We start from the raw sequence: 27,890 nt of genomic DNA, 5'->3' as shown, positions 1-27,890 counted from the left end.
AAGTTATGGACTTATGGTTCAGCTTCAGCCGACCGTTTCCTACTACCACAAGCTAGTACACTCTCCGTTAGGTTGTAATTAATCGCTTCTTTTACCCATATCCGTTGGGTTGAAATTGGGACCAGTATTATCAGAATAAAAAATAGAAAACTATACTTTACATAATAAAACAAAAATAATCATCTACGTTGCGTATTTATATGCTCCCGTGTCTTTAACACATTTGAATATTGTGTGTGTATTCATGCATTACGTGGTTCAAATCTAGATAGAAGTTGTGTCTCATGACCTTTCTTTTCTTGTTTTTTTTTTTTTGTTTCTTTTCAACAAAACATGACCGCTTCAGATAAATGATATATACAACTTTTTTTTTTTTTTTCAACAGATAAATGATAAAAGTGGTATAGAACATATCAACAACAAAATGTCGACATTGATATATATGAACTTGAGTTCAACATATTTCTAAATACATTAATTAATAGTGAGTTGGCAATAAAATGATTACATTGATAGTATGTTGGAGAATTTAATATGAAAGGACATTGCAATGGTTGTTGGATGATTTTTCCTTGTCCTGCACTGGTTGTTGGATGATGTGATACTACAGTGTCAATAATTTTGTAAAATATAAAGTAAAATAAGATAATTTTTGGACTGACTCTTAAAAAGGATTTTTGTTCTCTTTTCTTTTTAATTCCCTTAACGAACGGTTTCTCAAAAATACATTTTTAATTTTTTTTGTCAAAACAGTATTATTTATTGAACCTCTCCATTCACCCCTTAATAAAATAAGGTAATAAAATCGGTATACATTATTATAAAATTAAAAAACTTAAACCATACTTTAATAAACCGAAAACGACATATATAAAATCTAAACCCTAACCATCTCATTTGTGAACCCAAACCATATATAATTTCGTTCTACTTATAAAATCTAAACCCTAACCATCTTATTTGTGAACCCAAACCGACATATAATTTCGTTCTAATTGTAAAATCTAAACCCTAACATCTCATTTGTGAACTCAAACCGACATATTATTTTGTTCTACTTGTAAAATCTAAACCCTAACTATCTCATTTGTGAACCCAAACCGACATATAATTTCGTTCTAATTGTAAAATCTAAACCCTAACCACTTTATTTGTAAACCCAAACCGACATAATTTTATTCTAAGTTTAAATAAGTTTAAAAGTCTAAACCAAGCCAATATTTAACTTTCATTAATTAAAAGTATACATAATTTTTTTCCTTAATTTGGTTTGCTTTTAAATTTAATTTTAATTTATTTTTGAAATAAAATATTAAATGGAAGATTCTGATTGGCTGAGAGAAGAGGGGGTGAATAGAGAGGTTCACCCTAGAGTGAACCTAAGTATTTTTCTTATTGTAAACACTTTCCAAAATAAAAAGGTTTAAAGGGAGTTTTAAACGTCTACTAGCTCTTAATTAACTAATTTCAGACCCTTTAAAAAATATATATCAGAACACTAGCTTATAGTAGATATGTTTTTAATAACTCGGTGGGGTTTTAATATAAACATAGTAATTGGTAACCAATTTAGAAATGTTCTCTTCTCTTATCTAATTATTTCTCTATCGAGTAAATTATATATATCACTGATTATTTTGGATATTCATGACAAACATTTTCAACACAGATATAAGAGATGGTTTAAAGCTAAAATCTTGATGTAACATCACCTCACCTCTTTTCTGATTGTTATGTTAACCTTTATTGCAACTAGAAGAGCTTTTTACAAACAAGGTGACTATTTGAAAGGTTTTGAAAGAATTTAATCAAATAAAGTGTGATAAGAAAGTATAGAGAGAGTAATGAAGTGTCGAAGATTTATATAAGCTACGTGTGCCAAACCAGCCCATGAGAAGAGGTATTGTGTATTTGCACAAGTAGCATAACATCACATATTTTGGATATATAGTAGTTACAGGATCATATCAATTAGTTTTACTATCCTATGGCCTCCAGGTCGTACCAGTTAATCAGCTTTCTTATGTCAGGCATTACGTCGAACTACGAACACCAAAACCGAATCTTGTTTTCATAATTTGCCCAAAACACACAGAAACTGAAGACAAATGAAATTATATATATTGTCAGTTTAAGTGAATGTATTAGGCTATTAGAACACAACAGGGGGGATATTAATTAATGTCTAGGGGCTGAAGACTGAAGACAATCTTTCATAATCTCCTGAATCCTTCTCTGCAACACCTTGTCCTTAACCCTACCAATCATGTCTTCATAGAAAGCTTGAAGCCTCATAAGCTGACTCTTGTCTGCACTCTCCAGCATCTCTCCCCACTCTTTGCCCATATCGAAATACCCTGATACCCGTAATGAATACGGAATATCTTCTTCTTCGTTAAACGGTTTTCCAAATATGGATCCATGGAGTATGCTTGCATATCTTTCCATCACCATTAGCTTTGATTCTAGCCGTTTCATCTCCTCGGTTGATGCGCTTTTTTCATCATCAGGCACTACTTCTTCTTTCTCCGATTTCAGCTCATTCGGCCAGAAGACGAGAGTAGGGACATAATGGTCGCTAACATCCCCAGACCCGAGCACTCCATTTCTTCCTCTTCCCCAAGACCACAGCTTGTAACCACCATTTGCCACAAGAACTGTATGTGCTGCCCCGCAAGAAACTTGCACCGGGTCACGAAATCTTGACCCACCTGAAATTTTTCTTGGAACACTGTCATCTCCTGCTTCCACCTCTGTAAAGTTGACATCGGGGCATAACCCTAAACCTCTCTCCATTCCCCATGACCACACATAGCCGTTAGATGACACCACGCTTGTGTGGAATAACCCACAGTCTACAGAAACTAAATAAGTGTGTTCAGGGAGCTCTGAAACTGGCTCTGGTATCGATGAGCTCTTGGTACTTCCATGCCCAAGCTGACCATTTTCGCCAAAGCCGAATGTCCAACAATTGCTCGGTCCTTTCGGGTTCTCCTTCTTGCAGGTGAGAAGAGCTGTGTGATGAGCACCACAAGCTATGTCGTAGACTGTAAGACCAGAGTTCTGGTTAAACGTCTCCACAATCTGAGGTATTGCTCGCCTTTCTCTATCCCCAAGTCCTAACTGGCCACGATGATTATTTCCCCAAGAATACAAAACAGAATCATCATAACTATTGTCTTTGTGGATCCCACTGGGACCAACTAGGGCAACAACGTGTTCATCCCCACATGCTACCTTCAAAACAGTCCGGCCATGGAACTCGGGTATAGGAAACGGAATCGGGATGCCAGTAAAAGACACAGGAGGCTCAGGCCCACTGTCTTGTGGAGGAACATTCCCCCACATCCAAAGCCCTCCAACACTATCGATGGCAAGAGACATCATGGATCCGGCCTTGACAGTACAAACCTAACAAGCGTAAAGGAAATTGTTCTGATCCAGGCTTTTGACATATATAAACCGACACTAAAGCGTTTCCAGGACCATACCTTTAAATCTGATCTGGTCTCTCTACCTGAATCATTTAGAGAGGAACTCGATCCTTCTTGTTCAAAGAAACTTTTTATCAAGTATGGTGCCAAGGAGTTCTCACCATCAAAACCAAGCTGACCATCCATTTATCAGTCAAGGATTGAAGACATAATAGATTGTAGCAGGCAATCTAGAGAACAGAACACTAAAAGAATGTAGTTTATCAATCATATAAAACTAGAAAAGGTAACAGTCAGATAAAGGATACAAATGTTATAACCCCAAGACCAAACCGAGCCATCATCTGCCAAAAGCTTACAAGGCAAAAGAAACAAAAAAAAAAAACAAGATAATGGTCAATAGAGATCCTTAATCATATCAACTTCGTATAACATAAAACAAAACTTCTGTTCGTACAATGGTCCTAAACTTCTTATAGCCCTTTCGATTAACAAAATCAAGAAACTCTAACTTAATCAAGCTAAAACGTTTCCATCATTTGTATAAGATACAAAGACAACTCAAGCATACTTTTCAATTACACAAATGGAAGTTCATAAATGCAGAACAAGGGAGCTAATTTGATCAAACGAAAACTTCTGATCATCACAAATCACCAATTTCTCAAAATAAATCTGTCTACACCAAATCAGCAGCACAAAGCTAATAATAGAAGACCAGTGAAAATTAAACATATGAATAGAAGAAAGCACCTGAGACAGCGAGACTATGATAAGCACCAGCAGCAATACCAACGATCCGAGCCCGATCTCCAGCTACTTGACCTGAGAACTCGAACTCGACTCGAACTGGTACAAGCTCGTCAGATTCCTTACCCGTACCAAGACGGCCAAACATCCCTCTTCCCCATGAGTAAACACATCCATCGCCTTCAAAAACAAATTTCAATGAACAAAAAATTCAAACTCAGGATGAGTAAACTTAATCTGCTGTGGAATTATAATTTGTACCGGTCAGAACGATGGTATGCGCTTCACCGGCGGCAATAGAGATTATTTTGCGGGATAAATCTTCTGATATCGGTATCGCCGCCGCCGCTTGATCCTCCATTGCTACTGCTTTTGAGGATTTCTCTGTGGGCTTTTTTTTTTGTTAACGGATAAGGTTTGTGCTCAGTTCGCTTATGCACAAATTTCTTGAGGCTTTCACCGATCAAAAGACGACAAATTATCCCCAAAATATCTTCAGTCACACAGTCTCAGTTCTCAGCAGCGTAGTAGTACTGTTTGAATGCCATGTTTCTGAGTTATTGGGATAGGCCCATATATCTAATTAGGCCCATTTATTGGGATAGGCCCATATACCTAATTAGGCCCATTTGTAAAAAGAGATTAATTTATTTATTTATGATTCTAACGGAGAAAGGTATATGTCTCGTTTGCTTAAAAAAAGATTCATGCCACAAACAAACAATTCATGAGCACCAAAACTTAAACATCCAGTTCCTTAATTAAATTTTTAAGAGGGTCCAGTTAGGTAGAGCACTTATATATTTGATTTTCTGATCAAGACATGACAAGGAACTATGTTAAACATAAGGTACACCAACACCACCAAGAGTTAAAATTTTCCAAATTAAAATATGGATCAAGAAGCTCTTCTCGTCGGGAGACCTATCTCGAAACGTAGTATTCCGACCATTCCTTTTATTCTTGGTATGATTACTTCTCGTATTCAAAGGAGATGAATATAGATAGTTTTTTTTTTTTTTTTTTTTAAAATAATTCTTGATTAAATGGTTTTGGATAGCAAGTCAAGCGTTGGAGGTACTTGCATATTTTGGATTGGTACCGAACATGATACTCTTCTTGACGGTCGAATACGGCATGGGAACGGCGGAAGCTGCTAACATCATCTTCCTATGGTCTGCCGCCACCAATTTCTTCCCTCTTGTTGGTGCTTTTATTGCTGATTCTTACACGGGTCGGTTTCCTCTGATTGGGTTTGGATCCTCTATCAGCCTTCTGGTACATATTTTATATTTCTATATCAACCGTACCTTACAAGTGGAAACATTATATGTGAACCTACCATGTGAGAACTACAACAAATTGATTTCATTCCTTTTCTCGTCTTAAACTATTTTTTTTTCTAAGGACTAATAATCACAAGATTCACGTATTGTTTTCCTTAGCTCCTCATATATGCATGTTAGTTGATAACCATCCTTTATATTCCAATTTCCCCTCACCTCACCACAATCGAAGTTACTAAATATAAGATTCAAACTAATTATATATAACAAATGCAAAACAGGGAATGATTTTTTTATGGTTGACAACAACAATTCGACCAGAATGCGATAAATCAACACACGTATGCCAACAACCCACCTCAGTGCTCCAACTTTTTCTCCTTTATTCCTTTTTTGCCCTCACCGCCATCGGTGCCGGGGGCGTCAGGTCCTCCTGCTTGGCCTTCGCGGCCGACCAGCTCCAACCCAACCACACATCACGTACCGCCACGTCGTCAGCCCTAGAAACCCTCTTCAACTGGTACTACTTCTCCGTCATGCTCGCATGCTTTCTTTCTCAGTCGTTGTTGGTCTTCGTTCAGACAACGTATGGTTGGCAGATTGGTTTTGGAGTCTCTGTCGCTGCCATGGTTCTATCCGTCGCTTTATTCTTCGCGGCTTCTCCGTACTATGTAAGGTTTAAGTGTGAGTCCGGCCTTGTCGCTGGCCTTTTCCAGGTTCTCGTTGCTGCTTACAGAAACCGACACGTTGATTTGTCATCCGAGGAGCATATTATATCGTACCATCACGAAAGGGGCTCTTCTTTTTTAATTCCTAGCCAGAAATTGAGGTATGTTATATTGTAATTGTAGTAACTAGCTAGTAATAGTTATGTATATCATTTTTTCTTCATCTTGATTTTGCAACACGGCTGATAAATATGGAAATACTTTCTACTATAGGTATTTGAATAAAGCTTGCGTCATAAGTAACCCCAAGCAAGACCTAACCCTAACAGGGAACTCAAGCAATCCATGGCAGCTATGTAGGGTTCAACAAGTAGAAGATCTTAAATCTCTCATCAATGTCCTACCCATCTGGTCAACGGGAATCATCTTGTCACTTGTCACGGGTTGCCAAGTCTCCTTCATAGTCCTTCAAGCTAAGGCCATGGATCGCCGCACCTTCATTCAGGGTTTCCAGATTCCTTCAGGCTCTTACGGCATATTCTTGGTCATCTCCTTCGTGCTCTTCCTTGTTCTTTACGATCTTGTTATCGTCCCCTTAATATCTTGGATTCAAAGCGAGCCATTCCGATTGGGAGTTATGGTGAGAATGGGAGCTGGTTATGCAGTATCGGTTCTGTGCATCTCCACTCTTGCCGCTGTGGAACACGCCAGAAAACAAACCTCTGTAAGTATTTAAGTCAGATTTTGGTTCAACTTTGTTTGCTTTTCCCGGTTACTGATTTTGTTTTGGATAGCTGTTTCTCATTTTCTTTGTTTTCTATAAATATATCTTATATTAACAAAAACAAGTTGCCTGAATCTAAAGTAGGGTATAATTGTGGTTTTGGTTCACTAGAGAGACGAGAGAGGTACGATGTTGTCGGCGATGTGGCTATTACCGTACATGATACTAGGAGGCATTTCAGAAGCACTTAATGCAATAGCACAGAACGAGTTCTTCTACTCTGAGCTTCCCAAATCCATGTCAAGCGTCGCCACCACACTCTCCGGCCTCGGCATGTCCGCCGCAAGCCTCTTGTCATCCTGGATCATCACCATCGTAGACATCGCAACCTACGGGAGCTGGATCACAGAGAACATAGACGAGGGACACTTGGACTATTACTACTGGCTCTTGGTGGGATTATCTGTTCTCAATGTTTTTAATTTCGTGTGGTGTACCAAATCTTATGGTAAATGTAACATATAACGAAAAAGTGTGAAAAAAAATTGTAATTAACTTTTTGAATCTTCAAATTTTGTAAACGTTTTAAATATCATAATAATTGTTAAATCTTATAACACACACACAAACCTTAACTCATGATTTGGATCTTTAACCCGGATAAAAAGTAATCAAACAAATTGAATGGTGATATTCCAAGGTTCTGAATGGGTTATGCCATTTTTTTCCAACACGCTGCTCTGCTCCGTTAGTTCTTACAGTTACAGCTAACCAAACCATTCGGAACTACATTCTTAATTAAAGTCAACAGTGTGTAAACTATACACAAGTACACGACACGAACATATCAGTGTAGTAAAAAGAACATTAAAAAGATTGGTGATATATTTCTTCAGAAATTTAACAAATTTGTTTATATGGTTTGGAAGTAATAATAGTTGTAATTGTTTGTTTTTAATCATTATTTATGATAAAGGTTGCATGTCATACGTGGATTTAATATATTGGCTAGATGAGAGCAACAAAATAAAATAAAAAATAAATAAATAAATATTCGCTTTAGTTCTGTAGAAGAAGAAGAAGACCTTCTTGTTTTGGCTTTGGTTAAAGCCTCCCACGATTTAATCATCCAGACCAAAAAAAAACTCTCTTTCATCTGCCCAGATCTGCAGAGGATAGTAGATTTAGTCAGCAATCGTCATAGCTATGGCGATTAGGGTTTTTCTTCTCCTTCCCGTCTTCTTATCATCTGCAATTGTATCTTTCTCCCTTTACGAAGATCAAGCCGGCCTCGCCGATTGGTAATAATGAACTCCTCTCTTCTTCAGTCTCTCTCTCTATTCGTATCTCTGAAGCAGATTAGTTTCGAAGTTTACTTACTGCTTCATCGCTTAGGAAGTTTTCGATTTCGAAGTCTTAAGTAGAGCTTTTCGCCAATCTGATTAAATCCAATCCGCAGTGGGTCTCGAATTTGTAATTTAGTGTTTTTTTAGATCTCATTAACTAGAGAATTGTGTTTGTAGTCTGATTCATGGAAGGATCCGGTTCCAACACTAGTGATATTTGAGATGCGATCGGGTTAAGCTGCTTTTATATTACTACATAGAAGTGCTTTCAATTGATAGAGAGTTACTGTTGTATTGTTGTAGGCACCAACGTTACATTGGGAAAGTGAAGCATGCAGTATTCCACACTCAAAAGACTGGGAGAAAGCGTGTTATCGTCTCTACCGAGGAGAATGTTGTTGCCTCACTTGATCTCAGACATGGAGAGATATGTAAGTAGTATATTCATGTTCTTATACTCCCTCCGTTTCAAAATATAGGATGTTTTAAGCAAAACACGCAGATTAAGAAGTCTTTACTTTTAACAATTTCAACCAATCAGAAACAATACTGCATAATAGAAAATACTAAACTAATCTAAAAGTTGCATTGAAATTTGAAAACATCCTATATTATGAAATAAAAAACTTCTCCAAAACATCCTATATTTTGAAACGGAGGGAGTATATGTTATCAATCTTGAAAGTATCTTCCACTATGATTTTCATGGCTCTGTGTTTTTTCTTTTTTCTTTCTCCTTGTTTCTTACTTTGTTTTCTGATTTGTTGCAGTTTGGAGGCATGTTCTCGGGACAAAGGACGCTATCGATGGGGTTGGTATTGCCTTGGGAAAATGTAAGAATTATCTGTAATACATGAGATATTTGTTTTGACCTGCAACAATAATGTACTACAGTCTTGAACTCTATTTTCTTGGCTTCAAATTGTTTCAGATGTTATTACTCTTTCATCAGAAGGAAGTACTCTAAGAGCCTGGAACCTTCCTGATGGCCAAATGGTGTGGGAAACAGCTCTGCATAGTGCTCACCATTCAAAGTCACTGTTATCGGTGCCTGTAAGTAATAATAATACAAGTGTAGGAGTTCTGCTATTTTCTTTAAAAAGAACAACTTTGATCTATAGGGCATCGAAGAATGATATTATCTGAAATCTTAGTTGCATCGTCATTTCTGTGTTTGCTTATTAATGAACTAGAGTTATCTTGCAGATAAATTTGAAGGTTGACAAGGACTACCCTATTACTGTTTTCGGTGGTGGGTACCTTCATGCTGTTTCTGCTTTAGATGGTGAAGTCCTGTGGGAAAAGGATTTCACAGCGGAAGGGTACGACAGCCTTCACTTTATATTTGAATGAGGTTGCTTTGAGTGCAGACATGCATATTATAATGCTTTTGGTGTTTAGTAATATTTTTTATGTGTTTTATGGTGCCTCCTGTAGGTTTGAAGTTCAGCGGGTTCTTCAACCTCTTGGAAGTACTGTAATTTATGTGCTGGGATTCGTTAATTTATCTGAGGCTGTTGTTTATCAGATTGATTCCAAAAGTGGAGAGGTACTGGCACAAAAAAGTATGGCGTTCCCTGGTGGATTCTCTGGCGAAATTTCATCAGTTTCAAGCGATAAAGTTGTTGTTCTTGATTCGACCAAGTCAATTTTGGTTACTATTGGCTTCTTAGATGGAGATATTAGCTTCCAGAAGACCCCTATCTCAGATCTTGTTGAGGATTCAGGAAACGCTGAGATTTTATCACCTCTTCTTAGCAATATGCTTGCTGTAAAAGTCAATAAACGCACTGTATTTGTGAAGGTTGGTGGCGAAGGAAAGTTGGAGGTGGTAGACTCATTATCTGACGAAACAGCCATGAGTGATTCACTTGCAGTTGCAGACGATCAGGAGGCCTTTGCTTCAGTTCATCATGAAGGGAGCAAGATTCACCTCATGGTGAAACTTGTCAATGAATTGGATAATGTATTGCTTAGAGAGACCATTGAAATGGACCAACATAGGGGGCGTGTCCATAAAGTTTTCATGAACAACTATATCAGGACAGACAGGAGTAATGGGTTTAGGGCCCTTATTGTGATGGAAGATCACTCACTCTTGTTACTGCAACAAGGGGCGATTGTATGGAGTAGGGAAGAAGGCCTGGCTTCAGTGACTGATGTTACAACGGCAGAACTCCCTGTGGAAAAGGATGGTGTATCAGTGGCAAAAGTGGAACACACTCTCTTTGAGTGGCTTAAGGTATGAACGGTCTTAAATGCCTTGCTTGCGTTTTCTTAATTTCCCTAGACTTGTATTGTTTCGTTGTGTATTTGGTGTGTTTTAGTTGTTTTCCCTCCCTAATCAATTTAACTTTCTGTATCTTTGGTAGGGGCATGTGCTAAAACTTAAGGGATCCTTGTTGCTAGCAAGCCCAGAGGACGTGGTAGCAATTCAAGAATTGAGGGTGAAGAGTTCTGGAAAGAACAAACTGACCCGTGACCATAATGGGTTTCGGAAACTAATCTTAGCACTTACTCGAGGTGGAAAACTTTTTGCTTTGCACACTGGAGACGGGAGGATTGTCTGGTCCATGCTGCTAAAATCACAAGCATGTGAACGTCCAAACGGCATTAGCTTGTACCAATGGCAGGTCCCTCATCATCACGCCATGGACAAAAATCCTTCTGTGCTTGTAGTTGGCAGGTGCGGATCAGATTCAAGTGCGCCTGGTGTACTTTCATTTGTAGATGTGTACACGGGAAAGGAGATTACCTCTTCAGATATTGGTCACTCTGTTGTGCAAGTTTTGCCGCTTCCATTTACCGACTCAACCGAACAACGTTTACATCTAATAGCTGATACTGTTGGTCACGTCCACTTGTATCCGAAAACTTCAGAGGCTCTCAGCATCTTTCAACGCGAGTTTCAAAATATATATTGGTACACTGTTGAGGCAGATGATGGTATTATCAGAGGACACGTAATGAAGAGCAGTTGCTCTGGTGAGACTGCTGATGAGTACTGCTTTACAACCAGAGAACTTTGGACTGTTGTGTTTCCTTCGGAATCAGAGAAAATTATTTCGACACTAACACGAAAATCTAATGAGGTATAAATCATGGTTTCTCAATCAATGCTTCTTTAATACTTGTTCGTATTTTACTCAAAACATATACACAGATTGCTGTGTTTCATCTTGAGAGTAGGTGTTTCTTGCGAGTAGTTAATCCAAAACACTAGAATGGAAGCTCAGTAACTGTTTGTTTTTTAAAATCTGACTTGCATACGATTTTTCATTCCAGGTTGTTCACACACAAGCCAAAGTCAACACAGATCAAGACCTGTTGTATAAATACGTATCTAAAAACTTACTGTTTGTGGCCACCGTTTCACCAAAAGGTGCTGGTGAGATTGGCTCAGTTACACCGGAGGAGTCATCACTTGTAGTATACCTTATTGACACCATCACAGGACGGATACTGCACCGTTTGTCACATCAAGGCTGTCAAGGGCCGGTTCATGCAGTAAGTCCTCATGCAATTTCATCTCATTTCTCTTTGTCACAGATTCAATGCAACTTTCTTAGCCTTCAAATTGTTTTCAGGTGTTTAGTGAGAATTGGGTTGTTTACCACTATTTCAATCTTCGAGCTCACAAGTACGAAGTGACGGTCGTTGAGATCTATGATCAGTCTAGGGCGGTATGACTTCATAGTTCACAAAAAAAAATTTTCAGTTGATTGAGTGTTCGCACTGTGTGAAACGTTATTAATTTTATTTGCAGGAGAACAAAAATGTCTGGAAACTAATTCTGGGAAAGCACAATCTAACAGCACCAATCACTTCATACTCTAGACCAGAGGTGTTTACAAAGTCACAGTCATACTTCTTTGCTCAGTCGGTGAAAACCATTGCGGTGACATCCACAGCAAAGGGTATCACATCAAAGCAGCTTCTCATTGGTACCATCGGGGATCAGGTTTGTATATATATCTTCTCGTATATTAGACACCTCCATGGATTGAAAACTGATACTCAAAAACTGTTTCAATATATGATTAGATATTGGCACTTGATAAACGATTTGTGGATCCACGCCGGACACTTAACCCGTCTCAAGCTGAAAAAGAAGAAGGAATCATCCCTCTCACGGATTCATTACCCATCATTCCTCAGGTTCATTCCAACCCATTTTCCTTATTTTTGTTATGACTAGAGACAGTTCCCCCTGGTTTGGTAATCTAATGCACCTGTCATATTTCAGTCGTACGTGACACACTCCCACAGAGTAGAAGGTTTAAGAGGCATAGTAACAGCTCCGTCCAAGCTAGAGTCAACAACACACGTCTTTGCGTATGGAGTGGATCTCTTCTACACAAGGCTTGCTCCTTCAAAGACATACGACTCGCTGACCGACGATTTCAGCTACGCGCTTCTACTGATAACGATTGTAGTGCTGGTTGCAGCCATCTACATCACTTGGGCCCTTTCAGAGAAGAAAGAATTAAGCGAGAAATGGAGGTGATTGGATCTTTAAAAGGTTTTAAAGCCTTCCTCTTTTTTTTTTTTTTTTTTCTTTCACAGTTGTAGAATGTTTACGAACCATTTTTGGCACTCGTAGAGAAAAACCATTGGCTCGCTTAACTTAAATCCTGATGTTATAGGCTTTGGAATATGAGTACTTTGCAGACTCTTGCTTTGTGACCTTTTCTCACATTCTAGAGTTGCGCTGAACCTTTGTGTATTCAAAAGTTTATAGAAAGCCTCTGTTTAAATTTCCATGTTCAAGACCCAAATCAATCTGCATTTTATCCATGTCTTAAGATAATGATTGATCCAATGAAACAAACCTGTAGATTGGAACCCTCGTCAAAATCGTGACTTCGTAATTCTCATGGGACCATAGCACATACACACACATGTGATTATAATAAATATTATTAAATGGTTTAATAATGTGCGAGTAAATAAATCTTAGGGAGAATACAAGTGTAACGCCTGACAAATTTGGTGCGAATCAATTATTTTCTTCCTCCTCTTTAAAAAAGACAACTCTTTCACTGCACTCCAACTTCACTTGAGAACTCTCTTCTAGTGAGCGATGATGAAAGCAAACCAAAAACCGAAACCCCACGCGCCGCCGCGTCCTCTCTTCTCTTGTGGCTTCTTCCGCCGCTGCACACAGTCCGTCCTAAGTCCCACATCTCCTCACCAGCAGCAACCTCGCCGTAAACCAACAACCACCCCATCCTCATCTTCCTCTTCCTCAACCTCAACTTCTCAAAGCTTCACTCAATGGCGTTTCCCTCATCACCTCGACCAAACTCCCTCCACCGCTCCTTCTCTTCCTCCACCACCTCCACCGCCGCCTCTTCCGGTAACAACCACTCTCCAAGAAACATTCCAGATCGCTGAGCTTCACCTCACATCCGTCTCCGAATCCGATAAGCTCCTCGCTCTACAGCTACTCGAGCGAGTCGTCGTACCCGACCCGCCTTCTGATCCGACTTGTCCACCGGGTCTCATGCGAGGCCTCGTCTCTTGTCTTCGCAGCAACAACAAGATCGTAACGGCCAAATACGTCACCAAGATCCTCCTCGCGCTCTGCCTCGCCGAAGGAAACCGCCACGTGGCGGTCGAGGCTGGAGCCGCTCGAGCGGTGGTGGAAACCGCGGCGGGACTAGAGATCTCAGCGGTGGAACGCGCTTTAGCGGCGTTAGAGCTCATGTGCACGACGAAGGAAGGAGCGGCGGAGGTTAGAGCTCACGCGATGACGGTGCCGGCGATGGTGGCGGTGATGGCGAGATTGGCAGGGAGAGGAAGAGAATACGCAATAAGCATACTCTCGGTGGTATACGGGAAAGGAGGAGGAGATGATTCAGGGGAGGAGATAGCGGTGGCGCCGGCGGAAGAGGTGGCTCGGGCGGTGGCGTTGGCGCTTGAAGGAGGAGAGTGTACAGCGAGAGGGAGAAGAAAAGGGACCCAACTATTGAAGACACTGGAGGAATATGGACGGTTGGATCTGAGTCAGAATGGGACATGAAGAAAATGATATCTAACGGTTGAGATTTAATATGTCAGATGAAGAAAAAATAATAATAATCTGAAAGCTAGTTTTTGGGGGTCACGGGCTTGTTGTTCTTTTGTTTAAAGATGTGTGGGCCTTCGCTCTCTGTCTACTCTCTCCCCTATCTATGTGTATATAAAATATGTTACAATTATATAGTTCCCTTTTAATTAATAGATTTATATAAACTATGTCGAAATTTTTAGGTTTTACTGTGGGAATAAATTTTTACCCTCGAAAGACATATTTGACTGTTAACAACGAACTGGTTTTAACGACACAAGATTCATTAATTATACAATCCTAGGTTAGCTTCTCACGGTAGAGATGTCATTTTAACTTTTAAGTATGTATGTGAATATGTGATTTTGGTCTGATGAAAGTGGTTTTTATATGATTGGTTTTGACTTTTTGAGTTGAGTTTTTTAAGGTTTTTGAAGTTTAATAATCAACTCAACAAATTAATTCACAATGAATAATTTTGACACCTTTTATATAGATAGCTTTAGGTTAATTATTTGCAACTTTCGAAGTACAGGATCTATAGACACATTTTCTCGAAATAGTCATTTTTAAAAAAATCTGTTTCGAGCCGTATGACATTCTAAAACCGACAGTAAATTTTTTACTTGTATCAAATAATTGAATTTTGATCTAATGTTTAACTTTGTGGGTTCTCAACTCATGAATGATTTGACAATGAGTAAATTGGTACATGTCATCTATACATATTACTTTACTTTTCTTCTAACTTCTGATATCAATCCTATAATAATAATATATTTTAGTAGAAATACGAAAACTCATGTGTTCTTGCATGTTCATGGATTGGTCTTTTTCCGACTTAACTATTTGCATTAACATGTGAGGTGGTCTCTATTTACAGTTGAGATCAGGCACCTCCATCGACACTGGAACATTGCGATGTCATTTCATAGAAACTCTGATACTAACATGCACTATACTAGAAGTATAAGTTTATAGATTTCTTATATGTATTGCCTGTATATTGCAAGTCGAACTACTCAAAAATCAATATATCAAAATGTTAAATGCTTATAATATGAACTCTATATAATTTATGCACTGAATATTATTAAGATCAGGGTTGCTATAAACGAACATATTGTTCAATAAGAAATAACACCAGCTGAGCTGGCATATATACCAATATTGTTTGAACTTTGTGTTCACGCATTGGTATATAAACATAATTAATACGTGTTAAATCTACAAATTAATTAACCACGCGCGATAGTATAAATAACAACATAATGATCTAGGTTTTCTTCAAAATTGTCTTTTAAGCATGAAAAAATAATCATGATCTTATCTAGAAGCATGATCAGTATATTAATTAATAACCAAATAAATACTATTACTTTAGCCTAATGACCCTAATCGTACAATTAAGACAAACTCACAAACGAAATCAGTCGATCCAATCCAAACCATAATACGGTGCTACTATATATCGTCTATATATACTGATCAAAAAGGTGCTACAAAAGGTGCTACTATAGCCTATAGATACCATAACCATACATACTGACCTCACGTTCATAACCATACATACTGACCTCACGTTTGGCTGTAACACAACGGTCTTTCTAATTTTTGTTTGGGTCATAAACATATATATATATATATATAGAATAATTAAGAAGAATTAGTATCACTCAACAGACAACAGATAAGTTAATGGTTCACTAATCACTAGCATCGTTCAACGAGCTAGTAAAGAGACTTATTAGTAATTAACCAGTAAACACAAGGAATTAAAAATCATCGCATATCCTAAGTATACTTCTTTCTCCTTACGAAAATGTAGCACTTTACGTAAGACTTTATAACATCGAAACAACGTATGACTCTTGGATTATCTAAACATAACTAATTCATGTATGTTTGCACGACTCAAACTCCAGCCCCAATTATTGAATAGTTATATATGAAACTATGAAAAGTTTATTTTAAAACTATATATGTTCGAATTTCATATATACGTAATTTTATCACAAACAAATATTTCTCAAACTTAAAAAAAAATATTGGTCTGAGATTATATTAAACTCCAAAACAAAAAACATACTGCATAAAGAAAGAAAGGAAATAAAAAAATTCCTAATTTGAAAAAGTTAATTCAATTAGATTAAAAATCCGACTTGCTGCGTTTATGAGACAAAACTCAAATTTGATTTATAACTTTTAGATCCGTCATATACTTTGGCTGTGGAGATCAGTTCACAACTAACCGTTAAATTAAATAGGGGTTTAATATATATGATGAGCCAGGCCAAGTACTGACCAACTTTTTTCAAAACTTTATAATCGGTCCTACAAAAGCTGGACTGGATTGGCAATTGGCATGAGGGTTTTGTTTCCACCAGAACATCTTTTGTTATAAGTATCGGTTGGCCAGGGGAACCAATGACCTTAGAGAGTTTGTTTGCCGTTTACTCTATGATAATAATGGTACTGTGCCCATTGTCGAAGCCTAACCAACTAAAAAAATATTATTGGATTAAACTTATACTTGTTTATAAGTTTTTACACATTTTAAAAAAACAATAATTACTAAGTTTAAATATATCTTTTTTTTTGACTAAAAAGATATTATTTAATTTTAAACCAATAACAATTCAAAATTTTAAATATTTTCAATGATTACTTATTGAAATTTACAAAACATCAATGTTTGTGGAATAAAAAAAATATTCCAAAATATCAATTTTTCGTGGGACAGATGGAGTATATAACTTCCACCACTTACTGAATAAACTAATCACCAATGTCAAGGCAAAGTAATCAACTAATCATAATAGCCCTCACTCACATGCTTAAACAGTTAAAAATTTATATATAATTATCTCTACGTAAATCGATTATTTTCTCGATATTATTCACGATATATACGTACTATATAAATTTGATGAAGTAAACTAAAATTCATCGATTTTATTCAGCTGAAGCTGATATTAAGCATTTTTATTATCCATTAACTATCTATAATCAATGTTGGATGGAGTATATTTTCTTTCAATTAGTATAAACTATTTGTTAATCAATTATACGCATCAATCATTTTATCACCGCTTTAAAACCAAACACAACTCGCTTTTCCTTTTGTACTTTTTTGTCAGATCAATTATTTTGTCAATTTCCACCTTTTCTCTATTTTAGTCCCATTGAATATATTTTTTCTTAATATGTATGAATGATGATTTACTTAGTGGGTATTTCATATTTAAACCTACAATATTTTCTATCACTTTAGGTTTTGACCAGATCTTAGATTTATACTAAACTTTTAATTCTTTACCATCTTCGAATAAAATCAGCTGCTACTTAAAAATAAATGATATGTCACACTAAATTGAGAAGATGATTATATACAATAAAGATCCGGCAATATTTATTTGCTTCAAAGCAATGTTTTCCATCTTCAACAAAAAAAACTCATATATACATAAGTAAAGCATAAACCTCCAAAACCAAAAACCAAAACCAGAGAGATCCAAGAGATAAAACATAAATCATGATGCGTTACTGTTCACATACCCTTCTTTATTTTTCATTTCTTCTATCTTTCTTCTTCTTCACTATATGGACCGTTCAATCCGTACCACCACAACCACCGGTTCGATGCGACCAAACCGGTTGCACCGTCTTCAACGCGTACGGCACATGGCCCGACCGCAAAACATGCCACGCGGCTAACGTCACGTATCCAACAACGGAGGATGAGCTTCGTAAAGCCGTGGCTTACGCGGCTGAGCACCATCTCAAAGTCAAAACCGTCACCAGATTCTCTCACACCATACCAAAACTCGCTTGTCCTTCCGGTTCAGACGCAATGCTAATCAGTACGTCGAAGTATAATTCGGTTATCGAGATTGAACCGGACCGGTTAACGGTTACGGCTGATTCTGGAGTCTCGTTGAGAGAGCTGATCGATAAAGTTGAAGGAGCCGGGTTTAGCATCGGTACGTCGCCGTATTGGGAAGGAGTTAGTATCGGTGGGCTCATTAGTACTGGATCTCACGGAAGCTCGTGGTCGGGACGAGGTGGTTCGGTTCATGACCATGTTGTCGGAATCAGCCTTGTGGTTCCGGCGAATTCATCTGAAGGTTTCGCCAAGGTTGTTAAACTCGAGGAAGGGAGAGATGATAAGCTTCTTGACGCCGTTAAAGTATCGTTGGGTGTTTTAGGAGTTATCTCTAAGGTATAACTTAACGCCGTTACCTTTTCTCTTTAAAATTGTTATTTTTTTAATTTCGTTTTGTTTTGTATGTTTAATCTTTTGTAGGTTAAGCTTTCAATAGAGAAAGCATTCAAGAGAAGTATGACGTATAATTTCACATCTGACGTAGCACTCGAAGACATTTTTATGGAGCATGGCAAACAATTCGAATTCGGAGACATAACTTGGTATCCTTCTAGGAAAACTGCGGTTTACCGTTACGATATCCGATCACCGGTCAATGTCTCCGGCAACGGAGTCAACGATTTCACTGGATTTCAGTCTAATCCTATCTTGATCTCTAAAGGGGTTCGAGCATTAGGTTAGTACTTAGTAGACGACTCCTACCATTCCCGGTTTAGTCTGGTTTTGTTAGATGTTTAAGAATCTAAATTTTGGATTTGAAAATGTTTGTAGAGAAGGCGCTTGAATCTAGCAAGAACGAGAAAGGAAAATGCACCACGGCGGATACGACTTTGGCCTACAAGAAACTAACTGGGAATGGTCTTAAGAACAATGGTTTACTCTTTACCGGGTATCCGGTTATTGGGAGGCAAGGCAAGATTCAGTGTTCCGGGTCTTGCCTTTACTCGTCTTCGATTAGAATTGACGTCGCTTGTGCATGGGACCCGAGGTATAACGGTCTTTCCTTCTATGAAACGACGGCTATATTTACGGTTGCCAGGTTTAGAGACTTCCTCCTTGATGTGAAGAAGCTACGAGACTTGGAACCAGAAAGACTATGCGGGATTGATATCTATAACGGTATCCTCATACGTTTCATCAAGGGCTCTAGTGCTTATCTTGGCCAGACAGAGGATTCTGTGGTTGTTGACTTTAACTATTACCGAGCGGATGATGAGTTGACCCCAAGGTTGAACGAAGATGTGATGGAGGAGATGGAGCAGATGGCGTTTGTCAAACACGGGGCGAAGCCGCATTGGGGAAAGAATAGGAAAGTGGGTTTCTTTGGGGTGAAGCAAAAGTGTGGACCTAACTTTGACAAATTCTTGGAAGTGAAGAACAAGTTAGATCCTACGAAGATGTTTTCAAGTGAATGGTCTGATGAGATTCTGTTTGGAATAGAAGGTCCCAAGTACGACGGATGTGCCCTTGAAGGGAATTGTGTGTGTTCAGAAGACAGACATTGTAGCCCTTCCAAAGGTTACTTTTGTAGACAAGGTCTTGTTTATACACAAGCTAGGGTTTGCAGATACTCTCCAGCGCAAGTTCAAGTGACGTAGCTTGAGTTTTTATGTTTAAATTATATCATCCGGTGACAAAATGATAAAGAGACAGAATAAATTATTCTTCATATACTCATGAGTGTATCCAAAGGAATATAAATGTTTTACTAGGATCTTGGATATCCTTAATTTTTGGGATATATTATGTATGCTATTTGTCCGGAAATAAATTTTCTTATCCATATTTGATTCTTTCAAAGTATTTGCAATTGGATTTTTTTTTTTAAAATAAAATTATCCGTGGATTATGACACGTTTCAAACCGTTGTGGCGTTGTCCGAACAAAAAAATCATGTTGCTCCCGCTGCTGGATCCCTTCGTTTACCCGATCGGATAGGAAGGTCTTTATAATCTTGTACATATAGTGGAAAAAGTTCTCAGTATTCTCATGTTATCGATATGTAATCAATACACTTTCAAGCCCGTCGATTTAGTTTTACCAATTAATGTGGTATTAAAGCCTAGTAACCCCATGCAATATATGACATTATGACGACTGACCTAAAAGAATGGGATTCAATCATAAATGATTGAACTAAAAAAATGAAATGACTTGTTACACCTCTGTCACTTCATTCAAAACCAGTTTCAGAAAACAATCAAAGCTTTCTACAATATTGGTGAATACAATAATCTCCGCACCGTTCTTCAAATATTATCGCGGCCCAAGGCATTTGAATGCCTCGTTTTCCATATATTTACACGTCCTAACAAAATGGACGTGCAACCTTTTTTGAGGTTAATTTGAGCTCTTTTCTATCAAGCTCAACTACCTAATTCCCTCTTGGGGTAGAGGCACTTCTTATGGAGGTCCACTTATTCAACATCTTATCCCCTTTCCTCTACTGACAATGAAATATATTTTAGCTCGTCTGCCCATCTCATATAATTGTCTAAGGATTTTTTTTTTTTTTTTTTTTACTGTGTTTGTTAATCCCACTCTCTAGTTTTTAGATCCACTAAATGCGTTTTCTTAGGATATCCTACAAACCAGTAGCTATCTTTGCTTAATTAGATTTGGAATCTCACCATCTTTTCTTTTCTTTACTTGCTCCTCACCCTCGGTTTTAATTCTCCTTCAAGAACCATATATGTCTCCTCTCTCCTACTAGACCGAAAAATTCTCCCCAATCTGCCAACACTTCAATCTCACGCTCACATCATCCCTTTCTCCTATGATAAAACTATCCTTTACTCGGGTCGCAAGTCAGCCAAATGCAAACTCAGAGTTGTTATATGATCAACAGTCTTAAAAAGGATATTAAAATGTTGAAAAGTAACAATAAACATTTCCTCTTAGCTTTTTTAATGTCAAGAAAGTTATTTTGCAGAATTATTTTTTTTTTCAAATTGGAGAATTATTTTACACAATATTAAAAGTTAATTTTTGTTTAAAGATAGATGAACAGTTAAGAGGGTTTCTCTTAGGTTTTCCTCTTGAGTTTGGAGAAGTTGCTTTGTCTGATAGTAACATTTCAACACAACGAATAACAAACACACCGGTTTAAATAAAGACTACATAATTATATAACGAAACAAAAAGGTATCTGGTATCCCCAATTAAAAAAAACAACAAAGGCCTATTCAGGGGGTAGTACAGTAACTTAAATATATACACACGCTGAGTTTACCCAAGTACTGTATGCTTGAACAAAACATAAGAAACGAGTTTTGAGGAACAGGAGGAAGATTTGCAGTTTACTGCTTCTTGTCTGACTTATTTTTGATTTCTCAATAGGAATGTTTTCAGTCTCTCTCTCTCTCTCTCTCTCTCTCTCTCTCTCTCTCTCTCTCTCTCTCTCTCTCTCTCTCTCTCTCTCTCTCTCTCTCTCTCTCTCTCTCTTTGTATCCAATCCCTCTGCCTCAGTATCTGTTTCACATTGAGTAGAAAGAAACCTATTTTGTTAGAAACGGAGACACAAAAAAAAAAAATATGATGAAGAGATTGATGAAACTCTGTTCTAATACCTAACTAAACATAAATCAGGTCCTTAAGTTCTGACTAATGGAGAAACACAAGGTAAGGTGCAGATAGTATTATAACCTGCTTCCAGCACTAAAATTCAACGAAGCTAGTTTTCTCAAGTCAATGATTTTCAATTAAATTCGAATACTAAATAAATAGAAAGCAGGTAGTCCTAGCAACATACCTGCACAAATCTCTCCCACGCCCTATATCTTTTAAGCATTTTCCAGGATTCTTGGTCTGCTTCATTGCATCCTGCTTACATAAGCTTGGTTTCTTCTAGAAAGCTTGGTTTCTTCTTGAAGGTTGTGCGTTTTCGGACCTTAAGATTCTGAGCCGTTAACATGTAAACATTACCAGGTTCAGGAATGGTGAAATCAGCAGGGTTTCTATTGACGCTGCACACAATGGTTCCAGAATTCTTGAGCGGCCACGCAGAGGCATTATTCAAGCTCTCTGCTTTTCTCTTTTGTTTCTTTTCTTTATCCGTCATGTGATATTTCAAAGGAAGCATCATTGAGTTCGATGCCCCTAGAAGCTGGAACTTCGCTTGGTCGTTGCTGCTCGCAAACGCCGCCTTTTCATTAGTATTATTGTAGACCCCCGGAGCAGCAAACGTGTCTTTTCTCTTGGCTTTCTTCTCTTGATGATGAGGACTCCATGAAGGCTGAGCATTTTGAAAAGAAAATGAAGACGTACCAAGAGGTGGTATGATGGGGAAACTCTTTCTGGAAGAGGAGTCTTGTGCGAATCTCTTGTTGTAAAAATCAAAAGGTAACTGCTTAGTTGAGTAGGCTGTCTTACTGGAGTCCCCTGTTTGAAGCTCTATAAACTCCTTTGACTGGTTGTTGACTGGCGGAAAATGTCTTTTAGTAAATTTAGTGTTTCCGTGTTGGTCAGCGGGAGTGGTTGACCTCAGACGAGGATCCATAAGGCTGAGTAGATGCAATGCCGGTATAGAGCTTTCACTAGTAAAGTTATCTATTGGCCTACTACTACTACTACTAACCCCAGCAGCATGTTTACAGCCAAATGAGAGTTCTGAATTAGTCCCACATTTTTGCTTCCCATTGGCAGCAACAAAGTTGAGGTTCCATGTATTTTCATTGTTGGCTGCTTGTGAAAGCATACCAGGCTTTGCTGACTGATCCATATTGAAAGAAACTGGCTTATGATGACTCTGTGGTGGTATCATGGAAGATGGCCATATTGGATGAGAATTAGGAACACTCTGGCACGTATCACAAGCACGTAATACCCGAAATGAGGATGGAGAAGGGTTCTGAGTAGCCACAGTTGGTGAATTCCCAAGCCACTGACAGTTGTGACCAGAGAACCGGATGGAGCTGGCTCGGTTTTCTTGTGTGGGAGGAAAGATCCCAAACGGAGAAGGCACATAAGGCTGACTTATTGGGAAAAAGTCATGAGAGTTTTGCTGTTGTTTTCCCATAGGAAAATGTTCTTCCCTCCTTGCACTGCTACCACACGGTTTTGGTGGTCTTGATGTGTTGTTGTTGTCCTCGAGTGAGATCCCGTTATCATAGGTTTCATTGAGATCAATCAGCAGAGCATTCTTGGATTTGTGTGCCGTTTCTTGAGATGGCTGTTTGTTGCTAACGTCTTCTTCTTTATCGGGAAGACACCTCTCGTACTGGTTTTTGGCCATGAGCTCCACTATCTCCATTGGAATATCATCGTTTTGCTCTTCAGTCGTAGTCTCCTTTCTATCGTGGCTCTGGCTTCTGGCTGCTCCCTGATGTTCTTGGACCATAACAGTCTTCCCCTTTCTGTCTGCACCAGAAGCATCCTGCCAAGTAAATCAATCCCGTTATTATCCTCATCCAATCACTGAAGCACACCAGTTTGGAATAAACAACAATAGGTGCAAGTTGGAAAACAGAATGAGAATTTTGACGCTCAAATGTGCACTCACAAACTGTAATACAGAGATTTACATATATAACAGCAATTGGAATAGATGAAAAGCTTGTACCTTTTGCAACACACGGGAAACATCCGCAACTTCAGCAGACGAAGGGGCGTATCTTAGCTTAAAGTTCGAGAAAGACGATCTATTTGTATTGCTATTGTTGCTTCTGAAGTCAACAACATCTGCTCCAGTTCTCAACCATTCACCTGTGCTGGATTTAGAAGAGGAACTAAAGTCTCGAAGACAGTTTGGTTCCGCATCTCTTAACCTGACATGATCATTATCTTGCAAATGCAAAGAAGTGACCGGCTTATCATTAGGCTGAGGGATATATTTTCTGAAATACCCTTCTGATGCCAAACGGTTGTCAAATAAACTCTTCTCATTCAATAAATCTCGAGTGTGGGAAACTGTGTTTATTGGAGGACCAGTTTGGTTTCCATCAATGCCGGTATTAAAACTGATGAGGGTGCTCTTCCCATTATCAGTTACGGGCTTCTTTGTCTTCTTCTTGGCGAGCTTCTTCTCTGTTCTCTGAGTACCTGGAGGACAAGGAACCGAATCTTTTCCAGTGAATAAAGAGTGCACAGGAGTTGATCTCTTACTGGGATCTGCATCATGCTCCTTAACACCCTCTTGTGCAGATTCACAAGGAACTGGCGGAACAAACTCGTCAACAACCTGAAATCTTCTGTTTCTCTGCTTACCCTTAATTGGAGTTCTCTCAAACCCACTATCAGTTGATTCACTTTTACCTTGATCAGAGTCACAACTTTTAGAGGCATTCTCAGAGGTGGCACCGTTTGTACTTAATATCCGGCTGACGTAATTGTTTTCAGGTACCAGCTTTCTTTTTCTACCTCTAACCGATTCCTTTTTGAAAGCAGACTCTTCTTTTCTGACATTACTACTACCACCACCACCACTGGTTTTGGTATTACCAAGCAACTCACTGAGTAGACGAACCTTGCGTGATTTCCTACGCTGCAGCCCACTCATAGCAAGATTTATACTCTCTGATGACCCGTTATCGCATTCCAACAGACCACCACGGATACCTTTATTATTCTTGGTTGCCTTGGGAGGTGTATCTTCAACCACACCAGCAATTTCAGATGATCCGAAAGTTGTCACAGCCTGATCCACAACTTGTTTGTTAGCCTTTTCTTTAGACTTCTTGTTGCCTACCTGCTCTGGACTCGCGAGCTTTCTACTCTTGCTCCTAACAGTAGAAGCATCCGTTGGTCGACCACGACCTTTCTTGAGAAACGTAGTAGCTGCTGCAGTTGATGAGCTTTTAGAAATTAGTTACTCCGCTTTATGTGCATACATGTAAGTGTGGCTAGAGCAGAGAAAACTATACCTGTCTGATCATCCTTCTGAGTTCTTTCACAGTTTACATCCAAATTCTCCTCACCAGCATTACCTGAAATAAATGATAACACAAAACGATTAATTCACGTTGCTATGAAATATGAAACTAAACACCAGCAAATGCAGACCTGCAATATCAGTCTTCCTTTCTTTCTCTTGATCAATGATAGTTAACGGATTCAACTTGTTTTTACTTGAAACAACCGAAGAGTTTCCAATAGCTCTTGAGTTTGAATGCAGTCCACAATCTGGAAACAACTCAGTTGCATTAAGTTCAAGTAGACAAGTATATATACGTCTATAGAAACATAAAAACAGTATTGGAAATGTGATTTTATATACCATTAGGTCCAGTTACTTTTGTTCCATCAGCATCTATATCTTTGATACAGCTCATACAATGCCACCATCTAAACTTTGGCACAGATAAAGAAGGAAGAGCATAGTTTTGTTGGTCCACCAAACTAATGCTCTCTTCTGAAAACGGCCAACATTTTCTATGGTCTCTCTCACGGGTTTCAGCTACGAATGCACTGCATTAATCAAGAAGAACAAAAACTCAATATTCATGTCATGTAAGCATGTATATATATACTTGTACCTTGCTACTATAGTACTATATATATGCATTTGGAAATGAACATCATATAGAACTTAACACACATACAAACTGATCAACCTAACAAGGATGGTTGATAATGCATAAGGTTAACAAATTATGCTCACCGTATTGAGAAATGATCACATTTCACCTTATCAATCTCGTTGGCAGCACCTGCAAGATCTATGGATATTGAATTGATCTTAATGGAGGATCCCATTTGATTTGCTTGAAGATAAATTATAAGCCTCAGTGATGATTAACTTCTATGCACCATGACACTCTCTCCGCAACTAGAGCTACAAAAGCAACACACAAAAACATTTCTTAGCATCACGAAACATATATCACACAGTATAACTGTGGTTGATAATCACATTATTGTTGCATATCAAGACAAAAGTCTTTAACTTTCCAAATGTACGACACCAGATATAACTCTGATTATAATCAAGCAATAAAGATAACTAATTGATAACATAATGTTCAAGCATATTCCAAGAATATCCCACATAAAATAACATTCATAACCAACATCAAACTCCACAATGTCACGGCAAAGAAACAAAATTTCAAAACCCTAAAGGTCTCTACATAAAATCAAGAACGAGATTCATTACTAGCATCCCATTTCATTAATAACTAAAACAAAAATTAATCGTAACATGTAAACCTAAATCTAAACACGACCTAAATTTAGGGTTTTTTCAGACAAAAAAAAAAACCCAAAGCTTTCACCTTTTATCTACAGCCAACCAAAAAAAATAAAAAATTAAAGAAGATGAGACCCGATTCAGTATAATCTCAGAAAACAAAACCCAAAGAAAGGTGAAATTATAATTAAATCAGCGTAATTTAGGGTTTAAAATCGAAAATTAAGAACGGAATTAACAGATAAATAAAAACACTTAAAATTAACGGCATGTGATTTTGATTAACAAAAGAGTAAACCCAAAGACCCACCCAATTAATACGGGCCAGATCTATCGGCACGTGAATAGTCCGTGAAAAGAAAAAAAAAAAAAAAAAAAAAAAAAAGGGGGTAAGAAGAACAGCGAGTTTCAGCAGAAGACGCGAGACGTATAAATGAACAGTGAAGCTTATAAAAAAAAAGAGACACGAAGTCAGCTCTCTTTTAAGTCAGACACAACAAATCTCAGACCAAACAAAGATCAAAACCTAAACTGAAACCTTAAATCGAAAGATTCATGTCGGAAACACGCACCTGGTTTAAAATCCGACCAGAAATTAGGGGAAAAAAAAGTAAAAGGGGGTGGATACGAGATTCGAGCTCGATCTTAAGCGGCAAGGGGAAAAAACTATATCGGGAGATTGATAAGGTTATGGATAAGAAGATTAGATGAGTTTCGAGGATCGATTCGTCGTGAGATGAGTAGAATTTGACTGCGATTTTTCCAGAAACCCTAAGACGAAAGGGGGGAGAGAGAGAGAGAGAGAGAGAAAGGGGAGGACTTTAATTTTTTTTTTTGGCTTTGTAGAGAGAGAGAGAACTGTTGGAGAAACAAAGAGAGAGAAAGTGAGGAAGCTCTCTTATCCTTGAAATGAGGGTTTTTTTTTTTCTCTTTCACGTCGATATAAGGGTTTTATTTCATTAAAATATATTTTATATTAATTTATTGTGTATTTTTCTTTAATTTTTTAGAAGGAACAACTCATATATGGAGCATGACAATGCCATGTCACCATCTGGTCTGCCTATATCCAATTACACGAAACAAGGTTACGTATCTTTACTTTAACATTTGTGTACACGTATTTTGTATCTGTATCTGTATTTGTTTAGATAGTTATTAAAGAAAGAAAGAAATTTTTATTTTTTTGGTATGCTATAGTGAAGGAAAAATATCTAAACACATTAAATAAAAACAGGCTGGATTAGGGTAACATATCCCAAATATTAAACAACAAGGATTAAGTGAAAGATTTTCATTGTTTTCTTTATTTTAGGAAAGAAATCCATTTTTAAAATTTTTTAATTTATTTGTTTGTGTGATAGAGGATGGGGAGGCACAAGAACCCAATGAGAAAAGCACACGTGTCCGTAATGTGCGGTTCTTATCACAAACCTATTTTTTTCACTTGTGTCCTCAAAACCCTAGGAGCGCGTGAATACCACGGCGTTTTGTTTTTATCTCGCGTGTGGGCACGTTTCGTCCGTGGACGCGTCGGCACGGACGATGGAGAGATATTGGAGCGTGTGGTTCACGAGAGTGAAGAGAGAGTACGAGTAGTGGGAGAAGACGCGGGACCA

At 38.0% G+C, this 27,890-nt stretch overlaps 6 protein-coding genes across 17 annotated transcripts; 4 read left to right on the top strand and 2 right to left on the bottom strand.

Moving 5' to 3' along the window:
• Positions 1-2,099: 2,099 nt before the first annotated feature.
• On the bottom strand, positions 2,100-4,688 carry LOC104769390 (ultraviolet-B receptor UVR8). Of its 3 annotated transcripts, none has more exons than XM_010493591.3 (5): positions 4,446-4,688; positions 4,188-4,364; positions 3,743-3,778; positions 3,492-3,616; positions 2,100-3,411 (listed from the first exon to the last, which is right to left on the bottom strand). In XM_010493591.3, the coding sequence occupies exons 1-5, from the start codon at positions 4,543-4,545 to the stop codon at positions 2,179-2,181; spliced, it is 1,671 nt and encodes a 556-aa protein (XP_010491893.2). In that variant the 5' UTR covers positions 4,546-4,688; the 3' UTR covers positions 2,100-2,178. The 3 variants fall into 3 exon arrangements, with proteins under 3 accessions (XP_010491893.2, XP_010491895.2, XP_010491894.2); XM_010493593.2 differs by having other exon boundaries at positions 3,492-3,608; positions 3,743-3,788; positions 4,446-4,687; XM_010493592.2 differs by having other exon boundaries at positions 3,492-3,608; positions 4,446-4,687.
• A 239-nt stretch (positions 4,689-4,927) lies between these two features.
• Positions 4,928-7,483, top strand: LOC104769389 (protein NRT1/ PTR FAMILY 1.3-like). Of its 2 annotated transcripts, none has more exons than XM_087504321.1 (5): positions 4,928-5,150; positions 5,245-5,462; positions 5,752-6,299; positions 6,412-6,862; positions 7,034-7,483. In XM_087504321.1, exons 1-5 carry the CDS (start codon positions 5,078-5,080, stop codon positions 7,385-7,387), a joined length of 1,644 nt encoding a protein of 547 aa, XP_087360447.1. In that variant the 5' UTR covers positions 4,928-5,077; the 3' UTR covers positions 7,388-7,483. The 2 variants fall into 2 exon arrangements, with proteins under 2 accessions (XP_087360447.1, XP_087360448.1); XM_087504322.1 differs by having other exon boundaries at positions 5,009-5,150; positions 7,004-7,483.
• Positions 7,484-7,863: 380 nt separating this feature from the next.
• On the top strand, positions 7,864-12,971 carry LOC104769388 (uncharacterized). The gene is made up of 12 exons (XM_087505981.1): positions 7,864-8,163; positions 8,512-8,639; positions 8,979-9,041; positions 9,140-9,261; positions 9,415-9,530; positions 9,646-10,450; positions 10,581-11,300; positions 11,494-11,715; positions 11,796-11,891; positions 11,975-12,169; positions 12,253-12,366; positions 12,455-12,971. Exons 1-12 carry the CDS (start codon positions 8,069-8,071, stop codon positions 12,713-12,715), a joined length of 2,937 nt encoding a protein of 978 aa, XP_087362107.1. The 5' UTR covers positions 7,864-8,068; the 3' UTR covers positions 12,716-12,971.
• A 91-nt stretch (positions 12,972-13,062) lies between these two features.
• On the top strand, positions 13,063-14,456 carry LOC104769387 (uncharacterized). Its single transcript, XM_010493586.3, has one exon. It carries the CDS (start codon positions 13,292-13,294, stop codon positions 14,231-14,233), a length of 942 nt encoding a protein of 313 aa, XP_010491888.1. The 5' UTR covers positions 13,063-13,291; the 3' UTR covers positions 14,234-14,456.
• A 3,076-nt stretch (positions 14,457-17,532) lies between these two features.
• On the top strand, positions 17,533-19,929 carry LOC104769386 (L-gulonolactone oxidase 3). The gene is made up of 3 exons (XM_010493585.3): positions 17,533-18,482; positions 18,567-18,822; positions 18,918-19,929. The coding sequence occupies exons 1-3, from the start codon at positions 17,796-17,798 to the stop codon at positions 19,742-19,744; spliced, it is 1,770 nt and encodes a 589-aa protein (XP_010491887.1). The 5' UTR covers positions 17,533-17,795; the 3' UTR covers positions 19,745-19,929.
• A 1,321-nt stretch (positions 19,930-21,250) lies between these two features.
• Positions 21,251-27,215, bottom strand: LOC104769384 (protein EMBRYONIC FLOWER 1). Of its 9 annotated transcripts, none has more exons than XM_087506004.1 (9): positions 26,844-27,215; positions 25,744-25,917; positions 25,360-25,550; positions 25,146-25,265; positions 25,007-25,069; positions 23,707-24,920; positions 21,898-23,520; positions 21,716-21,803; positions 21,251-21,617 (listed from the first exon to the last, which is right to left on the bottom strand). In XM_087506004.1, the coding sequence occupies exons 2-7, from the start codon at positions 25,836-25,838 to the stop codon at positions 21,973-21,975; spliced, it is 3,231 nt and encodes a 1,076-aa protein (XP_087362130.1). In that variant the 5' UTR covers positions 25,839-25,917; positions 26,844-27,215; the 3' UTR covers positions 21,251-21,617; positions 21,716-21,803; positions 21,898-21,972. The 9 variants fall into 9 exon arrangements, with proteins under 9 accessions (XP_087362130.1, XP_087362128.1, XP_019098090.2 ...); XM_087506002.1 differs by having other exon boundaries at positions 23,707-24,923; positions 26,844-27,213; XM_019242545.2 differs by lacking the exon at positions 21,716-21,803 and having other exon boundaries at positions 23,707-24,923.
• Positions 27,216-27,890: the final 675 nt, after the last annotated feature.

This window comes from Camelina sativa, chromosome 20, assembly GCF_030686135.1.
Source record: "Camelina sativa cultivar CO46 ecotype springtype chromosome 20, ASM3068613v1".
NCBI classification, from domain to species: domain Eukaryota; kingdom Viridiplantae; phylum Streptophyta; class Magnoliopsida; order Brassicales; family Brassicaceae; genus Camelina; species Camelina sativa.
Note: the sequence above shows the minus strand (reverse complement) of the source record. Positions and strands in the feature narration are given on the sequence as shown.

Coding starts and splice junctions, on each gene's coding strand:
- LOC104769390 (XM_010493591.3), bottom strand. CDS start 4,545: ATGGAGGATCAAGCGGCGGCGGCGATACCGATATCAGAAGATTTATCC. Junction 3,779..4,187: donor TCATAGTCTCGCTGTCTCAG/GTGCTTTCTTCT, acceptor AGCTTTTGGCAG/ATGATGGCTCGGTTTGGTCT. Junction 3,412..3,491: donor AGACCAGATCAGATTTAAAG/GTATGGTCCTGG, acceptor TACGCTTGTTAG/GTTTGTACTGTCAAGGCCGG.
- LOC104769389 (XM_087504321.1), top strand. CDS start 5,078: ATGGATCAAGAAGCTCTTCTCGTCGGGAGACCTATCTCGAAACGTAGT. Junction 6,300..6,411: donor ATTCCTAGCCAGAAATTGAG/GTATGTTATATT, acceptor TTTCTACTATAG/GTATTTGAATAAAGCTTGCG. Junction 6,863..7,033: donor ACGCCAGAAAACAAACCTCT/GTAAGTATTTAA, acceptor TTGGTTCACTAG/AGAGACGAGAGAGGTACGAT.
- LOC104769388 (XM_087505981.1), top strand. CDS start 8,069: ATGGCGATTAGGGTTTTTCTTCTCCTTCCCGTCTTCTTATCATCTGCA. Junction 9,042..9,139: donor TGGTATTGCCTTGGGAAAAT/GTAAGAATTATC, acceptor AAATTGTTTCAG/ATGTTATTACTCTTTCATCA. Junction 11,892..11,974: donor TCTATGATCAGTCTAGGGCG/GTATGACTTCAT, acceptor TTTTATTTGCAG/GAGAACAAAAATGTCTGGAA.
- LOC104769387 (XM_010493586.3), top strand. CDS start 13,292: ATGATGAAAGCAAACCAAAAACCGAAACCCCACGCGCCGCCGCGTCCT.
- LOC104769386 (XM_010493585.3), top strand. CDS start 17,796: ATGATGCGTTACTGTTCACATACCCTTCTTTATTTTTCATTTCTTCTA. Junction 18,483..18,566: donor TTTTAGGAGTTATCTCTAAG/GTATAACTTAAC, acceptor AATCTTTTGTAG/GTTAAGCTTTCAATAGAGAA. Junction 18,823..18,917: donor TAAAGGGGTTCGAGCATTAG/GTTAGTACTTAG, acceptor AAATGTTTGTAG/AGAAGGCGCTTGAATCTAGC.
- LOC104769384 (XM_019242545.2), bottom strand. CDS start 25,838: ATGGGATCCTCCATTAAGATCAATTCAATATCCATAGATCTTGCAGGT. Junction 25,266..25,359: donor AAAAGTAACTGGACCTAATG/GTATATAAAATC, acceptor AGTTGTTTCCAG/ATTGTGGACTGCATTCAAAC. Junction 24,924..25,006: donor TCAGAAGGATGATCAGACAG/GTATAGTTTTCT, acceptor CATCAACTGCAG/CAGCTACTACGTTTCTCAAG.